Source organism: Ochotona princeps, chromosome 14, assembly GCF_030435755.1.
Source record: "Ochotona princeps isolate mOchPri1 chromosome 14, mOchPri1.hap1, whole genome shotgun sequence".
NCBI lineage: Eukaryota > Metazoa > Chordata > Mammalia > Lagomorpha > Ochotonidae > Ochotona > Ochotona princeps.
In genome coordinates, this window is record NC_080845.1 from 28,024,999 (window position 1) to 28,046,075 (window position 21,077).

At 52.4% G+C, this 21,077-nt stretch overlaps 1 protein-coding gene across 1 annotated transcript in view; it reads right to left on the bottom strand.

Moving 5' to 3' along the window:
* The window catches only part of COL15A1 (collagen type XV alpha 1 chain), a 98,470-nt gene that overhangs the window by 61,601 nt on the left and 15,792 nt on the right, over window positions 1-21,077 (bottom strand). Inside the window, exon 3 of the mRNA XM_058672867.1 lies at window positions 634-1,181. Coding sequence (XP_058528850.1) covers window positions 634-1,181 — 548 coding nt within the window. The remainder of the gene's footprint in view (window positions 1-633; window positions 1,182-21,077) is intronic.

Here is a 21,077-nt window from a genome sequence, read left to right on the forward strand (position 1 = left end):
CTTCCCTCCGTCCCTTCCTTCCTTCCTTCCCTCCATCCCTTCCTTCCTTCCTTCCTTTTTTTTCTTTCTTTCTTCCTAAGTATTTATTGGTTCTATTGAAAGGCAGAGTTAGGGAGAGGCACTTACACAAAGAGATCTTCCATTTGCTGGTTCACTCTTCTAAAATGGCCAGAGCTGAGCCAAGCTGAAGCCAGGGGCCTAGAATCCTATCTAGGTCTCCCATGTGGTGACAGGGGCCCAAGCACTTGGACCATCTTCCACTGCTATCCCAGGTGCACTAACAGGAGCTAGATCAGAAAAGCAGCAAATGGGACTGGACCTAGCACTCATATGGGATGCCAGTATCATGGACAGCAGCTCAACTTGCCATGCCACAGTGCCATCTTCAGGCTGGGTTTGCTTACAGGTAAGTACATGAGATCCTGGGTGCCAGCTAGGATCCATGGGCTAAGGTGAAAACCAAGGCTGGCACCTAGGTTTTTGGGTTGCAGGTCTCGTGTCCTTCCCACTGCCACCTGTTGCTTCTGTGGGGATGCAGAGGGACATAGTGACAGTGGCTGGCGGTCACTGCAGCCTGAGCTTGTGCCCATAGCCCTACACGACCAGTCTCATGGCTGTGGGACGTGTACTCACGGTGAATTTTTCCAGCCCCGTGGCTCCTGCACTGCCCACGAAGATCCCTGCACTGGGCTCAAAAGCCAAAGGCCGGGAAGACCTCTGGAAAAGGACGTGGCCTTGATCTTCACAGTCCAGCAGGAGGGTCACCTCCTCTCCCTGGATCATTAGGGAAAAGTGGTTCCACTTGTTGGTCATCACAGGCACCGCAAACACAGCAGCCTCTTGGGACACGTGCGAGCCGGGCTCCGTGTAGTAGAGAATGATGCGCTGCTGGCCATCCTCCACGCCCGAGAGCCGCAAGCCCAGGTAGATGACCTTCTGGAAGGCATCGGTGATGGCAAAGAGCACGCCGCCGTGGGTGCTGCTGGGCTTCACCGTGACACTGATGGCGAAGTCTCTGAAGAAGGTTGGGGGCAGGAGGGTCCTGGCTGGGCGGCCCACATTGGCATCAGGCCCGAAGCTGTAGGCCGGGAAGCCACCGTAGCCCGTGATGAAAGACACTGATGATGGCAGGGGGACACCGATGAGCTCTGTGAGATCCAGATGGCCCTGGGAGGCCGTCTCTGTGAGGAGAGAGACAGAGCGGCCACGTTCACAGGTGCATCAGTGCATGCATGGGAGGGAAGGAGGAAGCAGCCACATGAGAGATGGATCCCACGGACCTTGCTGGAACAGCTGCTTCTACTGACACTGCATCCCCAGACACGCATGCGCAAATACATCGCTACCCAGAAACAAGCACTCCATAAAGCCCGATTGACTTTTAATACTTGCCAGACACTCAAATCCTTTCCTTTCCATTTAATTATTCCTTTTCTCTTTTAGTTGATGAAAAACATTCTGGAAATGACTCACCAATTACCTTCATTATCCAGCAATGGGTCACGATCTGTAGTCTGAAAACATTTATACATAATTGGAATACATCACTTGCCTCGACCCACTTGGAGATTTTTCCCCCATTATAGAAATGGATAGGTTTATTTTTTTTCATGTTAAACAAGGGCTACATGTGAAGTGTCAGGCTATAGGGGGAAAGCCAGGGACAAAGTTAAGTGTGGCAAGACCTACGCCATCATCTCGCTTGGGGTGGTCACGTTGTCTTCAGCATCGTCTGCATTCCCTGAGTTTTCATTTGGTCCTAGGTGCTGTTCTGAGTTCTTGTCTGTTGCCTTGTTACCCTCTCAACAACTCTAGGAGCTAAGGTGCCATTATCCTATCTTTACATCTGAGAACACCAAGGCTTTGAGGAGCTAACAAACTTACTCATGGTTAGTTCACTGCAAGGTGTGAACCCAGCCCACCCAGCTCCAGTGCCTATGCTCTTCCCTTCCACGCTGATGGTGTTCCACTGCTTGAAAAGTCTGCCAGGCTTGAGCTAGTCCATCCCATCTTTGTCCACTGAGTGAAGCTTGCAGCAGATGTGCAGTGGGCTGGGGAGGCAGGTCTGGGGACAGGTGCAGTCAGGACGATGCCCAAGCACGAGCCTCAGGTATTGCCAGTGAAACGGAATCCCAAGGATTGTGCTGGGTGAGGAGATGTGGCATGAGTGAGGCTTGTGATCAAGCAGTGTCCTCCCCTGGAGGTCACAGGATGAAGCAGATGCGGTGGTGACCACCTGGGCTACAGCCCAAGGCCAGACAAAAGTCCCTGGGGAGCAGGTGGTTGGTCTCCAGAGAAGACTCCGACCCCTTGAGGGCGCTAGTAAGTCAAGACTGACTGGCAAGGTCACATAGGCTCTTGATTTACCCAACTGGCCAGTGTCTTATCGGGGATAGCTCACCAGCTGTGTCAGTTGGGGGATGGCAAGAGTTCTCTCCCATCCCACCCAAGACACTCAAGGCTGAGTGTCTTCCTCTATCATTCATAGGCAGCACATGAGCTCCCAAAGCACAAATAAATGGTTAGGGATGGCTGCAACACACTCAACACCTACTACTCCTTATTACACACACCAAAAACCCCAAGAGACCAATGAAGGGATTGTTGCCACCCCTGCCGTGCCCACAAGAAGGATGATGCTAAGCTGGGGGCCCATCTCTGAGCCCTGGGGCACCCCATTAAGGGTAACCCAGGTGCTCTTCATGCCTGGCTTTTCCTGGTTCTCTCTACAGCCATGGGAATGAACCCACTATTGTCCCATTTTCAAGAGAAAGAACTGAGGCTAGGGAAGATGAAATAAGTGGTCCAATGTCACTAACAAGGAGGCAGGAGGTGAGGGACGAGACTAGGAGCACCACAGGGGTGCTCCGGGCACTCCAGTCAGTTCACAGGCCACACCAATGCCCCTTCAGTAGCAAGAGGGACACAGGTGAAATGCAAGGAGTGCCCACATGTGTTCCCAGAGCACTGGAGTCAGACACAGAGAGACCCTGAGTGTTATGCTTCACCCCTACCCCACAGCATCCACCCAAAGGCTGCATGTACTTAATGACGTTTGTTTGTGTGTGTGTGTGTGTGTGTGTGTGTGTAAGAGAGAGATACACAAATGCTAACTGTGGGAAAAATTACTGGGTGCCATACAGAACATGATTTCAAGATGGCTGGAAGATCGTGAGGCACCACCCTGTGCTTACTCCTCACTGGAGAGAGAAAAACATCAATTCTGAACTTTTTTCTCCTGGCACTTGTTTTTTGGTCTTTAATTTAAAAAACATTTTTTAAATTCAGTGTCGTATTTTTCAGAGCCATCCTGCTTAACTCCTGTAATTTGGGCCTTAAATTTTCACCACAGTTCTTGATGGTGTAAGTCTCAATAGACTGATTTGCACGTGTGCTGATGGAGTCTACATTTTCTGTCACTATTCAGTACTGCCTTGGATGCCCCGTCCAAGGCTCCTTATGCTTGCCTGAGCAGGTGGCGCCACCACCTGGATGGACTGGCTAATATGGACAAGTGTACCTGCTGCTGAGTTGTTCTCCCAAGCAGCAGTACCAGTGTACACACCTGACAGCCTCCACTTAGGGCAGGTGGACAGATGGAGCTCAGCGGGGTGCAGGGACTTATCAAGGGTAATGATGACATTTATTTTTAGAATTTAAGTGATATCCAGGTCAGCATGGTGGCACATGGGATTAAGCCACTGTCTGCAATGCTGGCATCCTGTATGAGTGCGAGCTGGAGTCCTGGATGGCCCAAGTATTGGGACTCCTGCCACTCATGTGGGAAATCTGAACAATCCTGGCTTTGAAGTGGACATTCAGTGACTGAACTGGTGCATGGAAGATCTCTCTCTCTCTCTCTCTCTAGCTCCAGCTCTTCCTTTCAAAAACAAATAAATCTTTTTTAAAATGACCCTCTAGGTGATATTCAAATGAAGAACTGACAGCATTTTCTGGGACTTCAATTCCATGGCAATCATTTTCCAGCGAGTGTATGACCGACTACCCTCTATTCGACAGAGGAGTACACTCCAACTTGCTGGGCCCTGCTTAGAAGCTGTCCACAGCTCTTGAGGGGCAGGTCTCTGTCACCTGGCTCGGAAGCCACTTGGGGCTCCTCAGTGTGCCTGGCAAGTCCTCCTTTATCTATCTCAATGTCCTCCTTGCTCCACCCTGGCTATTTGGACAGAGTAACTCCCACCCATCAGTCAAGACACAGCCCCATCCTCCCCTGTGGTCCCTGCTTCACCTCCCACAGCCACAGTTCCCTGTTGCAGCTGCAGGAGAAACCTCTCAGCAGGGCTGCCAGCAGGTGAATGTCCTTGGGGGCTCATCTCTCTCTCTCTCTCTCTCTCTCTCTCTCTCTCTCTCTCTCTCTCCGCCCCCTCTCTCAATCTGCTCTGGATCATTCATCTCTGTGCTTCCAATGCCCAGCCCAGGTGAGGAATGCATGCAGCCCAAACGCCTTATTTTGTAAAAAGACTAACTGCAGGATGGCAAGTGTTGGCTGGCCACTCATTCAGACTGGACGCTCAGTTGAAAGCCAACCTGCTTCAGTGTACAACTTGTTTTCAAACAAAAATAATCTTTAAGCAATTTGGGATTAAGATTAATGACAATCACTACTATGTGAAATCTAAAACTGGGGGGAAATTCTTGCTACATATATCACAGACCTCAGCCTCATTTTCCTGCTATCCCAAGAGCAACAACCCAGAAGAAAAATGAGTGAAGAAATAGGAAAATGCAGCAAAAGAAATAAAAATGGCTCATTTCTTCATAATACATCTTGTTGCTGACTTTGCAGCAGTACCTGAGGAATCATACCACTGACAGCCTGCATTGTATTCCATCATGTGGTACGTCATAAAGTGTTATTCACTTAGCCATTTCCAAAGATGGGCAGTTAGGGGATTCTTCGCGCTCCAGTGAGTATCCTGGTGCAGGTTTCATAGTTCATGTATGTAACACTATGCGCAAGAATACTCATAGAGGGGTGGGAGTTTTGTGCATGGTGAAGTTGCTATTTAGGATGCCTGAGTCCCTTGCCAGAGTGCCAGAGATCAAGTTCTGGCTCTTTTTTTTTTTTTTTTTTTTTTTAAAGATTTATTCATTTTATTACAGCCAGATATACACAGAGGAGGAGAGACAGAGAGGAAGATCTTCCATCCGATGATTCACTCCCCAAGTGAGCCGCAACGGGCCGATGCGCGCCGATCCGAAGCCGGGGACCTGGAACCTCCTCCGGGTCTCCCACGCGGGTGCAGTGTCCCAATGCATTGGGGCGTCCTCGACTGCTTTCCCAGGCCACAAGCAGGGAGCTGGATGGGAAGTGGAGCTGCCGGGATTAGAACCGGCGCCCATATGGGATCCCGGGGCGTTCAAGGCGAGGACTTTAGCTGCTAGGCCACGCCACCGGGCCCAAGTTCTGGCTCTTAAACACATGGATTCGAACTGCTATTGAAGGATCCTCAATAAATTGGGGCCACAGGTATTTTCTGGGTAAGGAGGCAGGGACTGGGGGATGGGAAGTTTCCTTCTAATTAGAAACCCTTTTAGACTTTTCTAAAAGCATTTGATATGGAAAACAAACATATTTGCATATTTTAAAAGACATTAGCTTCTGGCATCTGCTTTCAAAGATTATACCACCTAGGGCCTATGCTGTGGCATGGCAAGCTGACTCATCATCTGTAGCACTGGTATTCCATAGGAGTACCGGTTCAAGTCCCGGTTGCTCTGCTACCAATTCAGCTCCCTTTTAATGCACCTGGGGAGGCAGCAGAAGATGATCCAGGTGCTTTGGCCCCTGCCACGCACATAGAAGACCCAAAGGAAGATCAGGTTCCTGGCTTTTGCCTGGTCAGCCCTAGCTGTTGAGGCCATTTGGGCAGTGAACCAGCAGCTGAAAGATGTCTCACCCTCCCTTAACCCCTGCCTCTCACTCTCTCTGTAACTCTACCTTTCAAAGAAAGAAATTATAATACCTCTTCTGATTGCCTTTCCTCAGTCAGCTATAGCCCATCTTTACAAGGAAGGAAAAAAAAATAAACGAAGGAAAAGAAAAACGCAAGCACCCAATGAGATTTCTTTTCTCCCCTTCATACAAAACCTCCAACAGCCAACTGGTGCCTTTACTTTCTTCTACATTGGTCTATTCGGTGTCCGCCCTCTCCACCTGCACACAGCACAGTGCTCTAGGTCTGGGACACCAACCTCCACATCCAGGGGCTCTTACAAGGGGTGTCACTGGGGGGGTCTGAGGGTTAGGTCCTGGGGTTCCTGGGCCCTGGGGGTGGGGGCTGAGAGGCTCTCACCCAACAGCACAGAGCTTCCCTATGAAGAAGCACCAGCCTTGCCCACTGCAATTCTGGGACTTCTAATCCCAGGAATCCACTTGTAAAACACTCCCTAGTCTGCCCAACTTCTTTTTCTGCAGAGAAGATAACTGACAGTCAAGGAGGGAGCTCCACAGATTCATAGCCAGAGACATCAAGTGTAGCGTATGAGCAAGGCTGGACAGAGACTCAGACTCACAAACCCCGGAGCCAGCATGATCCCACCACTCCCTTCCACAGCCCTGTCCATTGTAGCCAGCTGGAGAGTAGGCACAGGGAGGCAGCCTGCAGAGCAGAATGCCCTCAGCCTGGGACAGAGCCAGGTTCAGATACAGCCTTTGCTTTTTACCCAACACACGGTCCCAGGGCACATGACTTGCCAGTGATAGACATTCCCACCATTTCCCAAGGTTGTTTAAAGGGACAAAAGATCTGCAAGGAGTTTCCTTCCCCGGCCATCTGGGACCCCAGATGTGCAAGGAAGGATGGGTGTGCAGGTGCCAGACCACAAGCCCGTGGCCACCGGCTTGGCCACACAGACAGTCAAGCCACTGATCCAGAAGAAGCCCATGTGAGGCCAACTGCATCCTCAGCACTGTCCCACGGCATGGCGGGCTGGGGGGTGAGCTGGCCTGGGGCCACCTTTGCTCAGAGCGGTGCTTGGACCTCTTGGCTCATCTCCCCTTGGCCACCAGCAAAACGGCCACCTGCTCTAGCGGCCACCAGGGAGGACAGGGGAGAAGCCGTGGAGCCAAGACAAACAGACCTTGTAGCTTCCAGGGGCTTGTCCTGAGATGGCTTCGCACTGGGCAAGAAGCAGGGTGGAGGCCACAGCTGATGGGAGTAGGAAGACACCCCATCATCCTGGAGGCCAGAGCCCTGGGGAGCTGGGGGCTGGTCCCAGAGCTCTGGACCCAGGACCTTTGGAGGGGGTCCTTTCTTCCCCACAATTAATAATCCCTATCTCATAGTACCAGATGCATAGCTTTAGTAACACCAGGTTGCTAAGATGTTGATCAAACTGTCACACAGTGCAAGCGACTGCATCTATAATGATGATCACTAGCCTACTTCTCCATGCAATGGTTACTGGAAACTCCAAGTGTCCTGAAGGACTGCTACCCGTTCACACCTTCCAGGCTGTTTCTGCCACCTGAGTGTGCTCCCCCTTTCCAAAGCCCAGGTTCAATGCCATTCCCTCCTAAAAGTCTTCTTGTATACCTCCACGAGGTGCTCTGGACATCCCATTGCCTGCACCCTATTAGGTCTTATATTCCTTGAGTTGGTTCCCGGCCCTCCCTGTCACCCCAACCACCAGTCTGGACTAAGCAGGTGTGAAGGAAGCGTTTGCTGGTTATTCCGAGTTCCCATCTTGGAGTCTGGAGCCCTGGGCACAGACACTGAGGTGAGCTCCAGGCCAACTGCCAACTGTGACCTCACTGCATGTTTGTCCATCTCCTGGGGGCCCTCCTAGGAGATACACAGTTGTAGGGCCAGGAAGAGGCTCTGGCCAATCTCAGGGGGAGCCCCAACTCCATCAGATTGCACCTGTGCTCCAGGGCCAGCTGAGCCCCCTCCCCAACTCAGGTCTCCCCATCTGCACCTTGGGGAGCTCAATGAGAGGGGCTAGCAGAGCCCTTCCCCTTGGGGACACAGTCTGCGTGTCTTCTCTGCTCCCATGGGGTGCCTACAAAAAGAGCTGTTGATGTGGATCATGGTTAGCTGGCAGCTGTACAGGCCACTCACTAGCTCCATCACCTTCCATGGCTCCCCAGTGAAGTCTCACTCCATGTCACCCCTTCGTTTGCTTCCCAGGCAGTTCCTTCACTCAGACTCACCCCTCCCCATCTTCTCCCAGGAGATCCCCCACTGCCTACACACATATATCCCACATACAGCACTATCACCCCCGACCCCCACCATAAACACCCCAGAGGGCTTAGCCCAGGGCAGGCACTCAGGTGGCCTGGAGGAAGGGAACAGACACTCCCTGTGGCCTCACTGTCCTCAAGTAACCTTGATCCAGACTTGGGTGCCCAATTCTGGGGCACCTGCCCCCCACCACTGGACACAGGAAGGAGAAATCAGAGGACTTCAGGGGTGGACTGGACAGAGGAAAATCTGAGCAGTGACCACAGGGTGCGACTCCTCCCCAGGGTGCAGAGCTGGTTTCCATGGAAACCAGGGCTGACTCTTGGTGATGGAGTAACAAACAGGGCCCACAATTCAGGTTTTCCTTCCACGGAAAGCAGGGAAATCTGGCCAAAGCCAGGAACAAGGGAGCCCTCAGCTCTGGCCTCCTCGTTGCCGCAGGCGCTCCCCCAACCTGCCCATCCCTTCCTGGCCAGCCTCCATCTCCCCTTCTAGGCAATTTACATCTACTTCCAGGCTGACCTCCCTCAGGCCTTGCGTCTGACTGTGCATTGCTCCAGTGCCCAGCGTTCACTTTTATTAGCACTGAAGGCCTGAAGGGGCCGAGGTGCATCTGGTTGCACAGATGTAGGGTCCCACAGAGAATAGAGAAGAGAGATTGGAGGGGCGGTGCCGGGGCCTCGGTATGCGGCAGCGGCCTCTAGCGGCCACGCGGCGGCCACTGCGCCTGTTCATCGCTGGGAAGCTGGGGGGCTACGAGCAGCACTGAGTTTGCAGGTGACAATGGAGAACCCAGACAGCAGCAACGGAGTGGTGATCAGGGGTCTGCAGTGAATACAAGAGAGCATGCCTGAAATCACGCAGTGCTGTGTGTTCAACCCAGGACTAGACCCCAGTCACCTACCTCCCATCCTCTGGTACCTCCCTAACACCTGCTACCCAGGAAAGGCCAAAGGGACCCTCCCAGCATCTCTCCCAGGTCCGTCCATGTCTAAGAACAGCGGAAGCCTTTGGTCAGTGTCCATGAGGACACATGAGCTCCTTGTTCCTGGGGACCAGATGTTGGGGATTCCAAACGACCACATACTTACTGGCTGTGGCATGGGATTGGAGCCTGCAAATGCAGCGTATGGAGAGTCTGGTGGCTAATGGTTGCCCTTGGGAACCCAGCAGGGCCTCCCTGTTCTGAGTATACCTGCCTCAGCCCCTGGGGAGAAAAGAAGTTCCCAGGCTCTGTCTTCTGTCACCTGCAGCATGAGCTGCAGGCTGCCTCGGCTCTGTCCTTTCCACACCCGTTAACACCCATGGCCAGAGGTTGGTCCGTGGGCACTCTGGCCACATAGAAATCAGATGCACCCTCCTCCACAGGTCAGCAGGAGTCTACTTACCCATCTCCACTGCTGGGGGTGGGGGATGGGGGCTCACTTTCCACCATGGCAACCCTAACTGTGGCAGGACCATTCTAAGTCTTCAGAAGTTCCTTCCAGGTTTCACTGACAGACTCTGCCACCATCAAGAGCATTCTCCGTCTTGTCCAACCCTCAAACTGTAGGCTGGGAATGAGCCCTTTCTTCCAAAGCCCTTGCCAGGCCCCAGTCCTGCACCCTGTTCATCTTCAGTCTACTTTGGCTTTCCTAACTGTTTTTTCCCATGGCTGCCCTCAAGCCCATGGCCCTGAAACCTGGAAAAAACGATCAGTAGTTCAGTCCTGCCTACAGACGTCTGTGGCCTGTCCAGGGGCAGGGAGAACCATGTCCAGAAAACATCACAGCTCTCAACCCAGCAGGGAGCTCAGCCATGCCCAGGCTAGGGTCTCCGGGGGCTCCACATGCTACCTGACTCCCTTCCTGAGGTAAAGAAACACAACACAATTCATGCTGCTGGGGCATCTGTACCCAGCATGGATGCCCGAGGTTCTTAGAAAAACCTACCACCCAATGTATTTCTTAGAAGAAGGACTGTTTGCCTGCCAGGGGAAAAAATCCTGGATCAACTTTGAAAGGAGACCTGGCCTGGCAACAATCAAAGACCCCATTTTTCTGAGCTACAGAAGCACATTTTTCTTCAAGTAAACTTAGTACGCCTCCTTTCCGGTTTTCATATATAGCATAGGAATTTTCCTGTTCAATGAACTCACTGTGTGAACACTCTCTCTCTCCCCTCTGCACTAAACTAAAGGGTTATAGCTTCATCTCCCCAGCCAGGCACCCAGCCCAGTAGGAATGGATCCTCATCCATCTCTCCCTCTCTGGCTTCCAAAGCACCCTGTCACCTGTTCCTTCACCCAGGAGGAGAAGCCTGGCAGGGGCCATACTCACAGTGTTCAGAGAAGCCAAGCACCTTGCTCAGGGCCCTTGTGCAGGAGCAAACACTGAAGACGAAAGCCAGGCTCTCTGCTCCTTCCAGCCCACTGCCTCCAGGGCTTGCCTTGTGGCTCTAGCCAGCACACATGTATCCCTCTGTGTTCCCGTCTCCCTCACTCAGCCCTTTACCTGGACACTCTCCTCCACCTGCCTTCTATCTGTGCCCGCATTTCTCACCTCCATTGGCAGGAACTCCTGGGCACGGGTGGCTCATCTCTTAGTGCCCAGTGCCAGGACAGAGCCTGGCAAGGGTGGCCTACAGGTGAACTGAATGACTGCAGATGGAAGTACTGGCAGCTAAACCCTGCTGCACACCAAGCACTATTCAAAGAGTATCCCATACTGAGGCCAGCATTGTGAGTACAGTGGGTTAAGCCACTGTCTGTGATGCTCACATCTGTTATGAGTACTGCAATGAATTCTACCTGTTCCACCCCTGACTCAGCTCCCTGTTGATGCACCTGGAAAAGTAGCAGAAGATGATCCTTGTGCTTGGGCCCTGGTCATCCAAGTAAGGGACTCAGATGGAGTTCCTGGCAGATGGTTCAGCCCTGGCTGGCACGGAATGAGCCAGCAGATGGAAGAGATCTTTCTTTTTCCTCTCTGTCTCTCTTTATCTCTGTATCTCTGCCTTTCAAATAAATAAATCCTAAAAGAAATTTTCTCACCCACCAGGTTGCCTTCACGCTTGACTCTCCATGGGGTAGGCAATATCATTATTCTTATTTACAGACAAAAAAACTACGGCTTAGAGAAGTTAAATCTCTGATCCCAGGCCGTGAGGTTAGTAGGTGATTAGAGTCCAGCGTCAGATGGACCCAAATGGCGTGGCCTGAACATTCTGAATGCAGTCAGAGGGTATCTGAATAATGCAGGAAGCTTTGACAAGCCAGAGAGCCACCAGGTTTGCCTGGCCCTACAAAGTCAGAGAATTCTAGGGCCTGGCTTGGGGGAGTCAAATGCTGTCTCCCAGTTTGACATCCGATGGACCTGAATTTAAGTCCTGGGTCTGCCACTCATGATTATATGACCTTGAGCCAGAAACTTCACCCCTTAGCACCTAACCTGTACACAGGGTGGCAAGGGGACCTGCCTCACAGCACTACTGTAGGGACACGTGAGGACCACGCTCAATGCATGCTCTGGTGCAGAGTTACACTCAACACATGGCCCGAGTCCTTGCTCAGCATTCCCAAGCTCCCAATGCCTGTTGTCTCGGCTCAGCCCCATCTCCCCTCCAGCAGTTAGCCAGGAAGGAAAGATTGCAGCTGGATTAGTGGGCCCAGAGACACAGAATATACAGGGGCTTAGCCCAGGGAAAGTGTGGAACAATTCCCTCATTCGTGCCTGGGTCTGCTCCTTACCTATCACACATACACACATGCGCATGCACATGTATGTACACACATGCATAAACACACACTAGACCATGGGACCACGCAGCATGGGCAGCATCAAAACCTCAGCAAGAACATGAGGGTCTTGCTGTCTGCCTCAAAAGGCCTTTGAGCCCCTTATTCATCCTCTGCTAACCTCAGTTCCAGGAACCCCTGGACAGAGGCAGCCCATGGGCTAGGTGGCACGCTGGAGGATAGCAGGTGCAGGCAGCTGTGAGCAGCTGGGCCTCTGGGAAGGGTTTGGCATTGCACTCAGGTCCTGATCTCCGGACCATGTGGGGAACAAAGGCCCTTTGAGTGGGTCCAGGCAGGGCTCCGCTTCCCCAGGCTGACATTAACCCAAGTGAGTCACCGCCCCACCCACAGGCAGCTCGGGTTGGGGGGGAGTGTGCAGAACGCCTTCCAAACATTGCTGGGCTCAGTGTGTGTTCAAAGGGAACACAGACCCGTATTGGGCAGGGCAGGTAGGGCCTGTGTGGATGGCTAGATCACAGGACTCCAGGGGCATTGCCAGAGCTAGGGATGGGCCATGAGGCATGAGAGAAGCCCTGCCCCTGGGCTACCTAATATATGCACACACACACACACACACACACACACACACACATTCACACCCACCACTGGCTGTTCACACACATCAGGGCACTCCACAAAGCTCAAGAAAAAATGAATGAAAAGAGAAATTCATTTTGGTGCAGAAATGTTGAATTCCATGCTAAAATGTTTTCATAATACACACACTGTCCATAAATTTTCTTGAAGACCCCTTGTACATTCCTCACATACGTGTATAGAGTTACACTTACACTTGTGACCACACACTCACACATACACTTGTATAGACATGGCACATACTCTCATGTCCACTGGTTTATGAACCTTCACTCACGCCCAGCCCAGACTTACACAGTCACTCACGCTCACACACCAACAACTTGGACCTAACCTATGACCTGGGGACTCAATCCTGGTCACATTTGAAGATGAGGTTCAGTGGCTGAACACAGCCAGCAGACCCAGCCCGCCTGCATTATCACCTGCCCTGGAAGCTGGGGGCACAGTCAGGGCACCTGTCACCTGGTGTGGGGAATGCAGTAGGACCCCCATAGCCCCCTTCTCTCATGCCTCATGGCCCATGATGCAACCTGCTCAGGACCTGGTTTTGACCCTGAGTTGTCAGACACAAAGTTCATGACCTAAAAATATGTGTGTTTAACAAAGCTTGCTGCCTGCTAGAATTCTTGGTGAGATTGGCCTTCCTCTCACTTACAAAGAAGTATCTGGAATTGCCACAAAAGCTAGCTATGTACAGTGTCCCCTCAGAGCCCCAGCTTTCTCTCCTGCAAAATGGGGTGATGGAACCTCTCTTTTAGATTGCAGTGAGGGTCAAGGACAGTTCTGTATGGGAAAATGCTGTGTCCAGCACAGTTTGCCCTAATCAGCAACAGTGAACACGGGCAGAGGGTCCCAGGGAGGGGTCTAGGGACCAGGAGTGGTGTTTTCCTCAGATTCGTGAAATGTGATCTTGCCATCACCCAGCCAACATGGTTTCCTGAACAGAATTCCCTGTCCCAGCCTGGGAACGGGTCAAGCCCAGGAGAGCGGGGCCAAGTAGCAGCTGGAGGTTAGGAATTAGCTTACTCCTTCTCCTGCCAGGACAGAGAGCTGTAGATCCAGCTCCACTGCAGCTGCGGAAAGAAACAACTCAACGCTATTCAGAATAACAGCCCCTGTCCCCTTTGGGGGGAACTCAATGGCGATCCCAGAAAAGACATGTCCGTGTCCAAGTCCCCCGAGGCTGTGATGTCATCTTGCTTGGAAAGTCTTTGCAAATAGCATTAAGGTTCTCAAACTGAGGCAATCAGCCTGCATTAGCTGGCTGGGCCTCAAAGCCTCTGACAAGCGTCTTTCTTACACAGTAGCCCTCGGCATTGGGAGCGTAGGGGAAGATATGATAGACAGGACGGGAGGAGGCAACATGGCCACAGAGGCAGAAATTGCAGGGATGCAGCCCCCAGGCAAAGGATGCTGATGGGGATGGTGTTGTGGCATAGTGAGCTAAGCCACTTCCTACAACACCAGCATCCCATATGGGCACCAGTTCAAGTCCCAGCTGCTCCACTTCCCATTCAGCTCCCTGCTAATGCACCTGGAAAGCAGTGGAAGATAGTTCAAGTGCTTGGGCCCCTGCAACCACATGGGAGACCCTGAAAAAGCTCCTGGCTTCTGTCTGGCCCAGCCCTGGCCATTGCAGCCATTTTTAAAGTGACCAGCAGATGAAAGATCTCTGTCTCCTCCTCTTTCTTTCTCTTTCCCTCTGTGTCTCTGTAACTCTGGCTTTCGAATAAAACAAAGCTTTAAAGGAGCCAGAAGAGGCCAGGAATAGATGCTCCCCTAGAGCCTGGGAGGGAATGTGACCCTGTCAAGAGCTTGACCTCTCACCTCTGACCTTTGTTTTAAGCCACGTGGTGTGTGGTCATTGTGACAGCAGCCCAGGTCACTCCTGTGGTACCGTGTGCTCACTGTGCCATCTAAGGGCGACCAAGACAGAGTCCTTACCACTCACAGTTACGAAGAGACAAGGTGTTCTTAGTACCAAGAAAGTGTAGGTGCAGGAGGATGCGGACACTCGGTAACAGGCACCATCTGAACTTGGACCCAGCAGCCTGGCTTCAGGCTCCCAAGCCCATCTGCTAAACCAAGACAAAGGGTGCTGCCTTGACCAGTGTGGCAGCAGCATCTGGGGACTGACAGAGATGCTACGTCCTAGCCCAGACTCACTAAATCAGAGGCTCTGAGGCGGACCCAACAACCAGCATCCTACCCAGCCCCCAGGGTGTGTCTGACACTCGTTCAGGTTGGAGCCGCACTGTGCATGGGGTCATGGGGAAGAATACAGGAGCAGGCTCCAGTGCTTCCAACAGGAGACAGAATCAAACAGGGCATAGAGTGGAGAGATGGGGCTCCCCTCTGCTCACAGCACAGCCACCAAACCAGTTCCCAGCCAGCCTCATGGGACACTGAGTCCCCTGAGTGATCAGACATCTCAGACAGAAAACAGGAATGTCTCAGGGTATGGTGCGAGTGGATGGGGAGCAGTCAGGTGACTCCGGCAGAGAAGGAAGGTGGTCCAAGGCTCTCTACAGAGCTAAGCGGGTGGGAGAGAGGCTTGGGAGCCCTGCCCAGTGGGCTCAGGAGTGGTGGGCAATGGCCTGCAGCCAAGACTTCTGTCAGGGGTCTCCATCACAGGTGCCACCCAGGGTGAGTAGAGGAGCCACACCTTCCAAGAGGGCCTGAGGTCACTGTGTCCCTGGCCCATATTGGGCTCTGGGGTCTGGAACCATCCAGGGATGGATCCCATCCAACACTGAACTCCAGCACACTGTGAGCACTCGGGAAGCTCCGGTCCACTATAGGTCATTGTTCACCTCCCTTGAGCCTGGCAGGGGGCAGGTGGCACTCTCTGTACCAGGTGCATAGGGAGTGTCAGATGGCTATGTGGACACATGGATGAATACAGATGCCATGTGAGGGAATGAATGAGCTGAGTGCATGGGGGACTTGAAGCCCATCCCTGCACACCGCACCCCTGCCATCTGCCATAAAGGGTGCTAATGACCACCACAACTGGTACAGCCACATCTCGGGCACCTTCAGCCTAGTTGCATGCATCATAACACAGAACCTACCTGACCCCACTTGGAGAGACAGGTCCTATGGACAAACACACAAAGACTGGGGTGGGGGGAATCAAGAACTTGCAGACTGAGCAGCTCTCTGCAGGGGCTGGGCCTGCCTCTCGCACCACCCTCGGCCTGGCTTCTCACTCTTCACACCCAACTCCAGCACCTCCATGCGGAAGGTTCTGCAGACCACTGATGCAGACCTTTCCCTGACGTGCACTATAGGCATCTGGGAGACTGGTCACAGCTCTTCAGCATGCAAGGGCATGGGCTGGGGGGCACCAAGCAAGATGGGATGGGACAGGCAGGCCCTCCATACCCTGGGAGCAAAACAGATTCTTGCTGGTCGTCCTGCATGGTGGAGTGACCTTGGAAGAGTGCTGTAGTTCTGAGCCTTTCTAAGCCCTTCTCCACATGAAGCTTCTCCTGGAGTGTTCCTTGGAACCTCGGCTTAACTGATATGGTATGTCCAATAACATCAAACAGCTGCTCCACAGCCCAACCCAACACCAGAAGGGGCGGAAGGAGAGAGTACACCTCCCCATGATGCACACTCTCTTTCCTGATCCCAATCTGACCTTGCCTGCTGCCCAGCAGGCACTGGGTGGCCCTGTCTGGACTCTGCCCTGGACGAAGGCTAAGGATGAAGAATGAAGAGGATCAAGATGATGCTGTTGGTCCCAACTAGTTCTCAGCCTTGTAGAGAGCATCAGATACCAGGGTCATGTCCCTGATACTGTGGCCTGAATTCAGGGTCATGATGAAGGGCAGCAGAAAGTCTACAGGGGCTTACAGGTGGGGGGGGGCCTAGGCAGGGAACCTGAAGGGGGGAGCAACTGACTTGGGCCTAGAAGGCTCTACACAAGAGGCCCTCATGGAGTGGACCAAGCATAGGTAAACCATGGGGTTAGGGTACTAGGGGTATGCCAGAGGCTCCAGGGATGGGAGGTATCAGGTCTTTAGCAATCCTGCAACACCAGAGCATAAAGGATGGAAGGATAGTTCTGATAGATATATAGCTCTAGAAATATTAAATACACCAGGCACCCACTCCTTTTGCCTCACTTCAATCTGATGAGTGAGGTGTTGGGGAGGGCAGGAGACAGGACTATGGCTTTCCCATTTCTCAAATAAGCAGACTGAGGCTGCAGGTGAGAGGGGCTGCAGAGCTGTCAATGGACTCAGCTGGGACTTTGTAGTTCTTTCAAACTCCAGCAGTTTTTGCACCAAGGAGAGGGGAGTCGACAGTGGAGGCTGTTCACCGCTAAGCCATGGAGGCTGATGTGGTGGCGGCCAGGGAGCCAGGCTGCAGCTGACCATTTTAGGAGGAATCCACCGCTTCATCCTGAGCTGTTACCCGTGGCGGGCAAGCCCCCTTCCTGCTCCTTGCCAACAAGAGGGTGGGTGCATTTGGGTGCTGTGGAATGTGGAGCAAAGGCGGGCGGTTGGCAGCAGCAGGAGACATATTTTCCTGCAGTCTCTCAGCCCTTGGCATGTTATGCCCTGGGCAAAATCAAGCTGCCCTGGGAACAGCCCAGGGCGGCCCAACAGAAGAGTTGGTGTGAGCAGCCTGGGCGAAATGAGCTCATGGCTTCGGCAGGCACCGTGAAATCTCGCCTACTCTGCCCAAGGCTGGTGAGGAATCGGGGCTGGAAGGATGGAGCTCAGAAGACCCCCAGATCCATGTCCCATGAGGGGGTGTGCTGCCCTTGTGACTGGAGCATGTCATGCGCATTCCTAGCTAAGGCCAAGCATGGAACGCCCCACACCTAGAGCCTGGCGCATGCTCGGTGCCCCAGGTAGGGATGGATGTGCTTGGATACACCAGTAATGATCCGGATGGTAAACTGGAAAATAAATAATGCAAGAAATGGTTCCTGCAGTTGTTACCAACCTTCTCTGTCTGACACAGGAGCCCCACTTGGCTTTAACAAGGGACTGGGGTTTAAGGGAACAGCCGGAACAGATGGTGACCCTGACATCATGTTTGGAAACAGACTGACTCTTGCTTAATGTTCATGAAAGTACAGCTTGACGGTCTCCAAATGTGTGCTGGAGGAGGCCTGTGGATGGCTACTGCCTGCCCCCACCCCCAGGCCCACCCCTGACAGCCCAGAATAGCATGAGGGGCAGTCAGACCTTCGGAGTTGAGAACCCCACAGATGCCTCCATTTAGAGACCAGATCATGAGTGAGAAGGTGGCTAATGGAAGTCAGCCCTCATTTAGCTTGGTACCTGGAGAAGGATACAGAATTTGGCAGCAGGCAGTGCTATCAGCAAGTCCCTTACTAACTGGGTGACCTTGGATACATGCTTAAACATCTCTGAGCCTGAGTTTTCTCATCTGTACGTGGACTTGGCAACAGCAGGCTCTCAGAGTAGTGGAGCCAGATGCATCCTGTTCATGCCCTGGCTCATCCATTTGTTAAGTCACCAGTGACCAGCAAGTACCAGTTATAGCCTGCACCTGGCCCATGCTCATACTGTAGATCCAGGATGAATAGGACCGGTGAGGATGACCCAGGATTGAGAGCCCCTCATCCTGGCTGGAGCAGTAGGACACCCTGGAGGCTTTCAAATATCAGAGCTGGCTGCCACTCAAGCTGAATCCCACTTCCTCCTCCTCTCTGCTGAGGCCCAGGCCCTAGGATTTCTTAAAAGCTTCCCAGCAATGCTGTGTCATATAGAGTGTGGCCTACAGGAGAGCTCTCCTTCACCCAACACCTATTATCCCCAGGCTGTGTTCTGCAGGCTTCTTGGGGTGTTCTGTTGAGTATCACAGGGCAGCCCAGCAGGCAGGACTTCTGCCACCCCTCTGTCCATAGGTTGAGGAAACGCATGCTCTTTCTGAGCCACATGCCCCAAGTCATGCATCTAGTAAGGGCCAAGCTGACGACATCCGAGCTCATCCTCATCCTGCCCGGCTGGGCTCAGTCCATAGAGGGTGCACCCTGGTACTGCCCCTGTGGCCAAGCAGCACTAGGCTATACATCTCAGCCTGTGACTCCATACAAGCTCCTGGTTCTTTCTGGACCTCCATCTTGATATCCATAATTTGGGAGAGCTAGAAAAAATGACTCTCTCCCCCTAAGCCCAGCATTTTCTGGGTCCCCAAGTTCACAGGGGCTTTTAAGTTGTTTTGGGGGGACTTGTGAGAATGAGGACCTGGGGACCCAGCTCTCCAAGGTGCATGAAAAGGTGAACTGTGCCTTTCCCCACAAGAAGCCAGTAGGTAGCCTGGCTGGACTGCACCGGGTAGGAGGCTGCCTTCAAAGGGCAATTCTAAGAAATCTTGTGCTTCAGCAAGACTGGCCAGTCTCTCACATGCATAAGCATGAATAGCATTTTTCACATTCCACCCAAGCTTTCCACGCAAAAGCAGCCCCACACACATATTCCTGGAAAGGTAAGTGCAGGCTGAGCAATGAAAGCATCTTCTGATTGCCTCACTCACTCACTCACTCACTCACTCCTGGTCCCTGACCACCTGCTGCTGCAAGGCACACATTGATCTAGGTGTTGCAGCTCCACTAGCCACAGAAACAGCTCCTTCCCTCCTACAGCTAACAGCTCACAAGAGTGATTAACATCAAAACCTAGCCCCCTTTCTCCCTCTCTCTCTTTCTCTCTCCCTGTCTCTCTTGCATTAAGCATTTGGATTCCAAGGAAATGGTTTGCAAACATGGTTTCTGGCTTGCTTTCCAATAATTCTGAGTCCTCTCCTACATATACTCAAATTGGGGACCTCAATTCTCTATGTGATATCATCTTCCCTGAGGCACCCTATCTTCAATGGGCACCAACACCCATGGGCCTGAATTTGCCCCAAGGGCTCCCAGGAGCCTGGTTTGTCATTCAAGTCTCCTCACTGCCATAAGTAAGTAGTTTTCTGGGTTCACACTCCCTCCCTACCACATATATGCTTATTTCTCTGCATAAAATAAAATAATATGTTCTAGATTATTTTCCAGTTGTTACTGATGTTCTTACTCAAACTTACCAACCACAGAGTGGAACAGATGCTCTGAGAAATAAACCATGTGGCTCTTTGCAGACCATTGTCCCCTAGCCAAGACCTACTACCCTACCTTAGTTCAAGAAACAGTTCTTTAAAGGAATGACTTGAACAAGAGAGGGCCAAGGCCTCACCCACACCCCACTTGTGCAGCCACTCCTGAAGGACTTGCTCCATTCTTGAAAAAAAAAAAATCAAAAAACCTCCCACCCCAGTTATTTCTCCCAAGATCTCTTGTTTGTTCCTTGTCCAGAAAATTCTGCTTTGTGTCCATGGAAGCAAAATCTCAATATAGAGACCCAGGAAGGAGGGAATGAGAGACCAGCTCAGAGCTGAACGAACCTTTGACTGGGTCCAGCTGCTTTCTTGTTGAGCAGCATCATGAAGCCATAGTTGGTGGCATCTCACTGCCAAGTGCTACTCCCAGAAACCTTTTTTCTCTTGACCTTCACTGACCCTTGACCAGGCATCCTAATTGTCTGAGAGGCTCCAAGGTGATTCTGGCAGGCCAGGAGCTCCCTGGGCTGGCGTAGGACTCTTCCCAGGGGCCTGACTCCCAAACACTGCACTAATTCTCTTAACTGCTCCACTCCTGGGGTCACACAAAGCACAAACCCTTTGTCCCCACCTCAAAGCAATTCTCTCTCCAGTCAGTAGAGGCAGGAGTGGGGACCAGCAGAACCCATCGTCCTGCCCAGCACTCTTCCCAGCCTGGAGGCCTTCAGCTGTGGACCCTGGGCTGTGACTGCTATGTGGGACCTGCGGCACCCTGGAAAGCCAGGACGCTTGGCCAGGGCTGGGCTGGGGAGGGCAGCTACTGGGTGGAACTCTTGCTTTCACACCAGAGTCTGCCCAGGCTCTGACCACAGGCAGGCAGTTTCTCCAGGCCCCTTCTGCATCCTGTTTTTTCTCTCCAAAACTGTCCACTTTCCTGGCAACCCCCAGCTTCACCTTCTTCATCACCTTCAGGTCTCACTGGAAATGTCCCTACTTGGGTAGAGTTTCCTGACTCATAGTGCAGACTGTCCCCTGCTGAGGGCAGAAAGCAAACCCATCTTGCTCATCAAGACTGCTTTCCTCATCATGTTACAGCCAGCAGATCACACATGTCCTTGTACCCAGTATGCACTCAATAAATACCTGCTCCTCCCATCCACTGTTGCAAATTTCGTGTTCAGCTACACTCACCTCTCCTGAACTTGATTCCCTTGCTCATCTCCCTCAGTGACTCTGAAGATGTGTGACCTGGTCCCAGCCCTCCTCGTCCACAGTGAGACAGATTTACCAATGTATTTTGACAACCAGTAGATTGAACTGAGTACAAATGATGCAGGGAGGGGCCATGGGAAGGCTTGAGGATTACATCAGTCGGTGCTAATATTGAACCCAGGGCTAGCATTAAACCTAGG